This window comes from Narcine bancroftii, unplaced genomic scaffold (assembly GCF_036971445.1).
Source record: "Narcine bancroftii isolate sNarBan1 unplaced genomic scaffold, sNarBan1.hap1 Scaffold_305, whole genome shotgun sequence".
Taxonomy (NCBI): Eukaryota; Metazoa; Chordata; class Chondrichthyes; order Torpediniformes; family Narcinidae; genus Narcine; species Narcine bancroftii.
In genome coordinates this window covers 88061-99425 of record NW_027212042.1, presented here as the reverse complement: position 1 = coordinate 99425, position 11365 = coordinate 88061, and the positions used below count along the sequence as shown (strand labels likewise).

The 11365-nt window shown below is 53.1% G+C and overlaps 1 protein-coding gene across 1 annotated transcript in view; it reads left to right on the top strand.

Annotated features, from left to right (window-relative positions):
* Positions 1-340: 340 nt before the first annotated feature.
* Positions 341-11365, top strand: part of adam19a (ADAM metallopeptidase domain 19a) — a 74651-nt gene continuing 63626 nt past the window's right edge. Inside the window, exons 1-3 of the mRNA XM_069913048.1 lie at positions 341-464; positions 7580-7659; positions 7778-7854. Of these exons, the coding sequence (XP_069769149.1) occupies positions 383-464; positions 7580-7659; positions 7778-7854 (239 nt within the window). The 5' untranslated portion in view covers positions 341-382. The remainder of the gene's footprint in view (positions 465-7579; positions 7660-7777; positions 7855-11365) is intronic.

Genomic DNA, 11365 nt, shown 5'->3' with positions numbered 1-11365 from the left:
ATAATGGGGGGATTGGGGGGTCACTGTATAATGTGTGGGTTAGAGGGAAGCTACATAAGGGGATCGGGGGATTGCGACATAACGGGGGAATCGTGGGGGATCGTGACATAATGAGGAGTCGGGGGGATTGCTACATAACGGGAGGGTCGGGGGTCGCGCTACAATATGTGGGGGGAGGGTGGTCGGGCCGTAAGCGGCGGGTGCACCCGCACGGGGCAGCGGCTCCCGATTCCGTCCGGGTCGGGGTGAGGGTGGAGCGGGGTCCGGCGGCTCCGGACGGGGCTGGTCCCGGGCCAGGTCCCCAGGCGGGGCGGGACGGGACGTGTGTCCGGGCGGGGAGGGGCTGGTCTCCGGGCCGGGTCGCCCAGTCCCTGCGGCCGCGATGCTGTCGGTGTCGGCGCTGCTCCCCGTCCTGCTGCTGGTGCCCGGCCTCGGGCCGGGGGCGAGGACAGAGCGTCCGGACGGTGAGTGCACGGTCCCCCCTGGGACCCTCCCCCAGCCCCGGCCGGGTCTCGGGGGGGGGCGGTGGTTCCACCGGGCAGAGCTGAGGATGGGCGGCGGAGAGGGGGCGACCCTCACATGGGACGGGGATGGGACGGGTCCCCAGACCCTGACTCTCACTGGTGGGGGGGGGGATGGGACGGGTCCCCAGACCCTGACTCTCACTGGTGGGGGGGGGGATGGGACGGGTCCCCAGACCCTGACTCTCACGGGGGGGGGGGGGGGATGGGACGGGTCCCCAGACCCTGACTCTCACGGGGGGGGGGGGGGGATGGGACGGGTTCCCAGACCCTGACTCTCACGGGGGGGGGGGATGGGACGGGTCCCCAGACCCTGACTCTCACGGGGGGGGGGGGGGATGGGACGGGTCCCCAGACCCTGACTCTCACTGGTGGGGGGGGGGGATGGGACGGGTCCCCAGACCCTGACTCTCACGGGGGGGGGGGGATGGGACGGGTCCCCAGACCCTGACTCTCACTGGTGGGGGGGGGGGATGGGACGGGTCCCCAGACCCTGACTCTCACGGGGGGGGGGGGGATGGGACGGGTCCCCAGACCCTGACTCTCACGGGGGGGGGGGGGATGGGACGGGTCCTCTAGACACTGACCCTCCTTTACTAATCCCTGATTACTTAAAATGGGAAAGAAAAAGGTTGAGAACCACTGGGTCAGTTGGACTTTTACATAAACTGAAGGAATGAAGGGGCAGGGGGAAAGTTGAGTCGATGATCAAATCAGCCATGATCACATTGAATGGAGGAGCAGGCTCGATGGGCTGAATGGCCGATTCCTGCTCCTGTTTCTAATGTATCCAATTAACTTTTAAAACTCAAGATTGAATCTGCGTTCACCACATCAGATGGCAGCTCATTCCACACTCCCACCACTCTCTGTGTGAACAACTTTCCCCGAATGTTCCCCTTATCCCTCTCCCCTTTCAGCCTAAAGCTGTGACCTCCTGCCTTGATCTCCCCCAATCTAAGTGGAAACATCCTACTCACATCTTATAAACTTCTATCAAGTCTCCCCTCATCCTTCATTCCAAGGAGTAGAGTCCTAATCTTTCCCGGTAACTCAGCTCCTGAAAACCCAGCAACATCTTCGTAAATCTCTGCTCTCTTTCAATTTTATTGATATCTTTCCTGCTGTTGGGCGACCAGAACTGCTCACAATATTCTAAGTGTGGTTTCACCAATGACTTGAATAACTTCAACATAACATCCCAACTTCTATACTCAATGCTTTGATTTATAAAGGCTAAGATGCCAAAAGCTTTCTTTACAACCCTCTCCCCATGCAACACCACCTTCAGGGAACAATGTATATGAATTCCCAGATCTCCCTACTCTTCCACACTCCTCAATGGCCGACCTTTTACTGTACATCCTACCCTGATTCACTCTTCAAAAGTGCAACACCTCACACATGTCTACATTAAATTTCATCTGCCATTTACTGGCCCAATTTCCCAGCTGATCCAGATCTCTCTGCAAGCTTTGAAAATCTTCTTCACGGTCCTCCTATCTTTGTGTCCTCTGCAATCTTGCTGATCCAATTCACCACGTGATCATCTAGGTCATTTATATAGATAACAAACAATAATGGTCCAACACAGATCCCTGAGGCCCACCACTCGACACAGCCCTCCAGTCTGAGAAGCAACCGTCCACCACCACTCTCTGTTTTCTTCCTCCAAGCAAATTTCAAACCCAGTTTGCAACCTCTCTATGTATACCTTGTGTCCTAACTTCTGAACCAACTTCTCATATGGAACCTTGTCAAAGGCCTTGTAAGCACAGTCTTGCTGTGGGGAGAAGTTGGGCACAGTCTCATCAATTAGGGAAGCGTGCAATAAGGGAACAGCTGTTATCATGCGAGACTTTAATTTACATATAGATTGGACTAGTCAAATTGGTAAAAATACTGAGGAGGAGGAATTCCTTGAATGTTTACGGGACGGTTATCTAGACCAATATGTCGAGGAACCAACTCGGGAGCAGGCCATTTTAGATTGGGTCAATGATAAGGGGCTAATCAACAATCTTGTTGTACCAGGCCCTTTGGGTAATATGATTGAATTCTCACTCAACATGGAGAGTGATGAAATTAAAACCGAGACTAAGGCCCTGAATTTAAATAAAGGGGATTATGGGAAATTAGAGACAGCATTAGGTCCAAAGAGAGAGCATATCAATTGGCCAAAAAAAGTACCACAACCGAAGACCGGGAGCAGTTCAAGAGGGCAAAAATAAATTACGAAAGTAAGCTTGCGGCAAATATAAAAACCGACTGCAAAAGCTTTTATAAATATGTCAAGAGGAAAAGATTGGTGAAATCCAGAGTAGGTCCCTTGCACTCGGAATCAGGGGAATATATAATGGGGAATAAGGAAATGGCAGACCAATTAAATTCTTGCTTTAGTTCTGTTTTTACAAGAGAGGATACAAATAACCTCCCAAGGATGTTGGGAAACATAGAGACTAATGCAAGGGAGGAACTGAAAGAAATCAGTATCTCTAAGGACATGGTCTTGGGGAAATTGATGGGATTGAAGGCCGATAAATCCCAAGGGCCTGATAATCTACATCCTAGGGTACTCAAGGAAGTGGCCATTCAGATAGCAGATGCTTTAAGAATTATTTTCCAGAACTCGATAGACTCAGGATCAGTACCCATGGATTGGAGGGTAGCTAATGTTACCCCACTATTTAAAAAGGGGGGTAGAGAAAAAGCGGGGAATTATCGGCCGGTGAGCCTTACATCAGTAGTGGGCAAAATGATGGAATCCATTATTAAGGATGTACTAGCGGAGCATATGACTAGCAGAGAAGGGATCGGACGGAGTCAACATGGATTTACAAAAAGTAAATCGTGCTTGACAATCTATTGGAATGCTTTGAGATAGTGACAGGTAAAATAGATGGGGGAGAGCCAGTGGATGTGGTGTACCTGGATTTCCAAAAGGCCTTCGATAAGGTCCCGCATAAACGACTGGCTTCCAAAATCAAGGCTCATGGGATTGGGGGCAAAGTATTGATTTGGATTGAGAACTGGCTGGCAGGTAGAAGACAGAGAGTTGGGATAAATGGCTCGTTTTCTGAGTGGCAGGCGGTGACCAGTGGGGTGCCACAGGGATCTGTACTGGGACCCCAGCTGTTCACAATTTACATTAATGATCTGGATGAGGGGATTGGATGTAATATCTCCAAATTTGCAGATGACACTAAGCTAGGAGGGGTTGTGTGCACGGAAGAGGGGGTCAGGAAGCTCTAGTGTGATTTGGATAAATTGAGGGACTGGGCAGATACATGGCAAATGCACTACAATGTGGATAAATGTGAGGTTATCCATTTTGGTAATACAAACCGGAGGGCAGATTACTATTTGAATGGCAATAGATTAAGAGATGGGGAAGTGCAGAGAGACCTAGGGGTACTTGTACATCAGTCTCTGAAGGCGAGCATGCAGGTACAGCAGGCGGTTAAAAAGGCAAATGGTATGTTGGCCTTCATATCAAGAGGGTTTGAGTCTAGGAACAAGGATACCTTACTGCAGCTGTACAGGGCCTTGGTGAGACCCCACCTGGAGTATTGTGTGCAGTTTTGGTCACCTTATCTAAGGAAGGATGTTCTTGCAATGGAGGGAGTGTAGAGGCGATTCACCAGGCTGATACCTGGAATGGCAGGAATGACTTTTGAGGAAAGATTGCGCAAATTGGGATTGTACTCGCTGGAGTTTAGAAGATTGAGAGGGGATCTCATAGAGACCTATAAAATTCTGGCAGGACTGGACAGAATGGATGCAGATGGGATGTTTCCAATGTTGGGAAAATCCAGAACCCGGGGCCATGGTTTGAGGATAATAGGCAAACCATTTAGGACTGAGATGAGGAGGAATTTCTATACCCAGAGGGTGGTGAATCTGTGGAATTCATTGCCACAGAGGGCAGTAGAGGCAGGTTCATTAACTCTATTTAAGAGGGAATTACATCTATTTCTTCAGTATAAGGGTATTAAAGGTTACGGAGAGAAGGCGGGGACGGGGTACTGAACTTTAAGATCAGCCATGATCTCGTTGAATGGCGGAGCTGGCTCGAAGGGTCGAATGACCTACTCCTGCTCCTATCTTCTATGTTTCTATGTTTATGTTTCAACCTTCTTGGTAACTTCCTTAAAAAATTCTACAAAATTTGTTAAACATGACCAACCATGCACAAATCCACACTTACTGTCCTTAATCAGCTGATGACTGGCCAACTAAATATACATCCAATCTCTCAGAAATCCTTCAAATAATTTACATACTACTGATGTCAGGCTCACTGGCCTATAATTGCCTAGTTTACACTTGGAGCCCTTCTTAAACAGCGGGACTACATGATCTACCCTCCAATCCTCTGGCACCTCCCCCATGACTAAGGACATTTTGAATATATCTGCCAGTGGCCCTGTAATTTCAATCTCAAAGTCTGGGGCAGTGGGGGGGGTGGGGAGTTGTGGGGGGGGAGTGGGGGGGGGGGGTGTGATGGTAGAATATCATATCTGGTCTAGGGGATTTGTCTACCTTCATTTGTTGCAAGGCAGCGAGCACCTCCTTCTCCTTAATCTCAATGTGTTCCATGACACTTCTATTTCATTCCTTCCCATCCATATTCACGACGCTAGTTTCCTGCGTAAAAACCGATGCAAAAATTGATGTAGAAAACTTTCCTGTACACATTTAACAAACTCCAACCCATCCAGCCTTTTTACTGTATGAGAGTCCCATTCTACTTGCGGAAAGTTAAAATCTCCTCCTATCACAACTTTCTATTTCTTACATCGGTCTGCTAACTCCCAACAGATTTGCTGCTCCAATTCTCTCATTAATACAGCCCTATTAATGAGCTCATGTCCTTCCCGATCCTCAGCTCCACCCATATGGCCTGTAGACGAGTCCTCAGTGCTGTCCTGTCTATGCACAGCTGTGATATTTTCCCTGACTAGCAATGCCACACCTTCTCCTTTCGTCCCTTGCCCTCTATCCTGTCTGAAACAGCGGAACCCTGGAACATTGAGGTGCCAATCCTGCCCCTCCTGCAACAAAGTCTCACTAATAGCAATAATGTCATCACCGCTCTAAGCTCATTTGCCTTCCCGACAATACTCCTCGCTTTGAAGTAGATGCATGTGAGACCATTTCGTTCCTGTACAACCCTGTCTTTACATGACTCTCATCATCCCCCACCTCACTATCTGACACTCTGGTTCCCCTCCCCCTGCAAATCTAGTTTAAACCCCCCCCCACCCACCCCAAAGCAGCTCTAGCAAAACTACCTGCAAGAATGTTAGTCCCCCTCCAGTTCGATGGAAACCGTCCTGCTGGAACAGGTCCCAACTTCCCTATCTAATTACCCCCCCCCCTGTCACTGTCCATCCCCTCTGTCCAGGCCCCTCATCCCTGTCTGTTCCCTCTGTCCAGGCCCCCTTCCTCGTCACTGTCTGTCCCCTCTGTCCAGTTACCCCTCTCGTTGCTGTCCGTCCCCTCTGTCCAGGTCCCCCTGTCACTGCTTGTCCCCTCTGTCCAGTTACCCTCCTCATTGCTGTCCATCCCCTCTGATCAGGACCCCCGTCACTGTCTGTCCCCTCTGTTCAGTAACCCCCCCTCATCGCTGTCCTTCCCCTCTGTCCAGGCCCCCACTACTGTCCATCCCTTCTGTCCAGTTACCCCCCTCGTCGCTATCCATCTCCTCTGTCCAGTTACCCCCTTCGACGCTGTCTCCCTCCTCGGTCCAGACCCTCCCCCTTCACTGTCTCTCCCCTCTGTTGGGTTCCCCCTCCCCACCTACAATCTGGACACCACTCAGACTCTCAGCCTGCGAAGAATCCAATTCTCCAGCCTCATCTCCTGGTGAGTAGCATGGACGCCCCATCCCCGTCAGGATGGCGTCAGCACCCTCTGCTGTTCCACGTCTTTAGCCACATGTTAAGATGGATTATCTTTGTGTTTCTTGCCTCTTTAGCACATGCCATGGGTAGCAATCCTGAGACTGCAACCCTAGAGGTCCTTTCCTTCAACTTTGCACCTAACTCGCTGAACTCTCCCTGCAGGACCTCCTCACCCTTCCTGCCCACGTCATTAGTCCCTACATGGACCACGACATCTGGCTGCTCACCCTCCCTTCTGAGAATCGGGAGCACACGATCTGGGATATCACAGACCCTGGCACCAGGGAGTCAACAGACCATCCAGGATAATCGATCTCCCCCATAGAACCTCTCATCTGTCCCCCTAACTATCAAATCCCCTGTCACGACTGCATTCCTCTCCTCACTCCTTCCCTTCTGAGCTGAGGATCCGGTCTCGATGCCAAAGACCCGACCATTACAGCTTGTCCCTGGTAGATCGTCCCCGTTAACAGTATCCAGAACAGGATACCTGTTGTCAACAGGAGCGGCCACAGGGATGCCCCGCTCTCTCTGCCTCTCCTGACAGTCTCCCAGCTGTCTTCCTCCCCACACTTGGGGGTGACCACCTCCCTGAAGCCCCTCTCGATCACAACTTCTGCTTCCTGAATAACCCTGAGATCCCACGTCCTGCAGTTGGAACATTGGTCAGCCCCACTCACTGCCCCACGACCTCCCCCCCCAGCCTGGGTCCACTCACTGCCCTGCGGACCCCCACCTTGGGTCCACTCACTGCCCCGCGGACCCCAGCCTGGGTCCACTCACTGCCCTGCGGACCCCCACCTTGGGTCCACTCACTGCCCCGCGGACCCCAGCCTGGTCCCACTCACTTCCCTGCGACCCCCCCCCCACCCTGGACCCACTCATTTCCCTGTGAGGACCCCAGGCTGGGCCCACTCACTGCCCTGCAGACTCCCACCCTGGGCTCACTCACTGCCCCCACATACAGCAATGTTAACTCCCCTTACCTCCCATCCCATTCCTTTGAAAACGCTTAAACCCCATTACCTGCCTTGCCCTTGTATCCACCACGTCTTTGTAGAGAAGGGAAGTGAGTGATTGGTCTGTGCCTCATGTTGGGTGCAGTGGGGAGTGGGCTGGACTGTGCTGAGTAATTGTATTGCTGCTTGCCAGGACCTCCTCCCCAGGAGCTGACTGTCCTGTACTGGCTCGGACCCCGTGTCAGCCATCGCCTGGTCACAGTGCAGAGACCGGTGAGTGCCAGCCTCCCTAGCCCCGGGTAAACCCTGTCTCTTTGTGCGACATCTGGCCTCGTGCAGCCGCGGGGAAGGTGTTGGCTGCTACTGATCGATCTCCTTTCCCTTTCCCCAGGAGCCGTGTCCTGACGCTGCTCTGCTGAGTGTGTCCATCGATGGCAGGGAGCTCCTTCTGGATGTCATGCGTAACCAGTGAGTACTAACTGCATTCCCCACCACCCATCCGGGCTGGGGCCTGCTGGCTGCCAATGCTGGGACACCACAAAGCAAGCGACAGTGGGGCCAAGCTGTGTTGTGGCTGCACCCTGGGACAGGGGAGAGGTGGAGGGGGGAGGATGAGGGTACCAAGCACAGAGGGGTGGTAGTGAATGGAACAGCAGAGGGTGCTGACGCCATCCTGACAGGGATGGGGCGTCCATGCTACTCACCAGGAGATGAGGCTGGAGAATTGGATTCTTCGCAGGTTGAGAGTCTGAGTGGTGTCCAGATTGTAGGTGGGGAGGGGGGAACCCAACAGAGGGGAGAGACAGTGAAGGGGGAGGGTCTGGACAGAGGAGGGAGACAGCGTCGAAGGGGGTAACTGGACAGAGGGGATGGATACCGACGAGGTGGGTAACTGGACAGAAGGGATGGACAGTAGTGGGGGCCTGGACAGAGGGGAAGGACAGCGATGAGGGGGGGTTACTGAACAGAGGGGACAGACAGTGACGGGGGTCCTGATCAGAGGGGATGGACAGCAATGAGGAGGGTAACTGGACAGAGGGGACAGGCAGTGACAGGGGGACCTGGACAGAGGGGACGGACAGCGACGAGAGGGGTAACTGGACAGAGGGGACAGACAGTGATGAGGAAGGGGGCCTGGACAGAGGGGACAGACAGGGATGAGGGGCCTGGACAGAGGGGATGGATAGCGACGAGGGGGGTAACTGGACAGAAGGGATGGACAGTAGTGTGGGCCTGGACAGAGGGGAAGGACAGTGATGAGGGGGGGGTTACTGAACAGAGGGGACAGACAGTGACGGGGGTCCTGATCAGAGGGGATGGACAGCAATGAGGAGGGTAACTGGACAGAGGGGACAGGCAGTGACAGGGGGACCTGGACAGAGGGGACGGACAGCGACGAGAGGGGTAACTGGACAGAGGGGACAGACAGTGATGAGGAAGGGGGCCTGGACAGAGGGGACAGACAGGGATGAGGGGCCTGGACAGAGGGGATGGATAGCGACGAGGGGGGTAACTGGACAGAAGGGATGGACAGTAGTGTGGGCCTGGACAGAGGGGAAGGACAGTGATGAGGGGGGGGTTACTGAACAGAGGGGACAGACAGTGACGGGGGTCCTGATCAGAGGGGATGGACAGCAATGAGGAGGGTAACTGGACAGAGGGGACAGGCAGTGACAGGGGGACCTGGACAGAGGGGACGGACAGCGACGAGAGGGGTAACTGGACAGAGGGGACAGACAGTGATGAGGAAGGGGGCCTGGACAGAGGGGACAGACAGTGATGAGGGGCCTGGACAGAGGGGATGGACAGTGACAAGGGGGAGGGGGTAATTAGATAGAGGGGACAGACAGTGATGAGGAGTTGTAGACTGAGGGGATGATATGGGTGGGGGTGGAGTGGGGACTGGAAGAAGTGACGGACCGTGTGGAGGGGGAAGGAGTCTGGAAGTAAACACGTATAGAGCAGACTTGGGCCGGAAGTGAACCGCGGTAAATACATGTAGAACGGATTGGGGCCATCAGTGACCCACGGTAATCATGTGAAGAATAGACTGGAGCTGTCAGTGAACCGTGGTAATCACGTGAAGAAAAGACTAGGGCCGGCGATGACGCGCGGTAATCACATGGAGATCAGACTGGGGCCAGCGGTGACCCGTGTTAATCACGTGTAGAACTGACTGGGGCCAGCGGAGACCTGTGGTAATCAAGTGAAGAACAGACTGGGGCTGGTGGTGAACCGTGGTAATCACGTGAAGAAAAGACTAGGGCCGGCGATGACGCGCGGTAATCACATGGAGATCAGACTGGGGCCGGCGGTGACCCGTGTTAATCTCGTGAAGAACTGACTGGGGCCAGCGGAGACCTGTGGTAATCAAGTGAAGAACAGACTGGGGCTGGTGGTGAACCGTGTTAATCACGTGAAGAACTGACTGAGGCCAGCGAAGACCTGTGGTAATCAAGTGAAGAACAGACTGGGGTTGGTGGTGAACCACGGTAATCAAGTGAAGAACAGACTGGGGCTGGCGATGACCCGCGGTAATCACATGAAGAAATGACTAGGGCCGGCGATGATGCGCGGTAATCATGTGGAGATCAGACTGGTGCCAGTGGAGACCTGCGGTAAAATCACGTAGAGAACAAACTGGGGCCAGCGGTGAACCGCGGTAATCACGTGAAGAACTGACTGGGGCCGGTGGTGATCCGTGGTAATCAAGTGAAGAACAGACTGGGGCTGGCGGTGACCTATGGTAATCACGTGGAAAACAGACTGCGGCCGGCGGTGACCTATGGTAATCACGTGGAAAACAGACTGCGGCTGGCGGTGACCCGCGTTAATCAAGTGAAGAACAGACTGGGGCCGGTGGTGAACTGCGGTATTCACGTGTAGAACAGACAAAAGTTTAGGAGAATGGGGGGTGGGGGGGGCGGCCTTATTGAAACATTTTGAATGTTGAAAGGCATGGACAGGATAGGTGTAGAAAGGTTGCTTCTCACGGTGGGACAGTTGAGGACAAGAGGGCACAGGGAGAAGGCTGGGCAGTGGGGCTGAGTGGTGAAAATGGATCAGCTCATGATTAAATGGTGGGGCATCTGTCTCCATGCAATAGTCAGATGAACTATGTCTATGTCTAGGCAGGAGGATGGGTCGGGTGGGGAGGTAGGGGAGATAGGTTTGGTAGGGGGTTTGTGGGTTTGGTGTGGGGGGGTGAGATGGGTTTGATTGGGCAGGGGTATAGGTTCAGGGTGGGGGTGGGGAAGATGGGTTCTGTGGTAAAAGACTGACACTGTGGTAAAGTAAAAACATTATGCTGGAGAAACAGCAGGTCAAACCGTGTCCCCGATAAAGGGCTGAAGTTGGAAACGATGATTGTGCATCTTTACCTTGACTGTACAAGGTTCCATGTTTGACCTGCTGACTTTCTCCAGCTTACTCCCATGTCTGTGCCGAACACAATGGCCATAATTGAAACGAAACCTCTGCTCGTGAACTGTCCCTTGAACCCTGCACGATCGTGTGGCTGTGTGGAACCCTCTTCAAAACTGTTATTGTGTCCACCACCACTCTGTAACAAAAATACACTGTTCCCTGGGGTGGGGGCAAAGGAAACCTGTTCACGATTAGTGGAGGGAAGTTTCGGGGAGATGTCGGAGGAAGGTATTTTAGGCAGGGAGTGGTAGGTGCCTGGAATGCATTGTCGGGGGTGGCAGCTGGAACAATAGGGACATTGACAAGACATTTATAAGAAAATTAGAGGACTCTGGGTGTGAGGTAGGGAAAGGGTCAGATTGTTGTGGAGAAGGGTGACACAGGACAATTTTCTCCACATTTTGAAAATAATCTGCCTCTTTATTTAACCAAACAAACTGCGTGGCCGTCCACTTTCCGACACTGGATTTCATTCACCACTTCTCTGCCCAGTCTCCTCCTGTCCTCATCCTTCTGCAGCCTCCCTGTTTCCTCTCCACCACCTGCTCCTCCT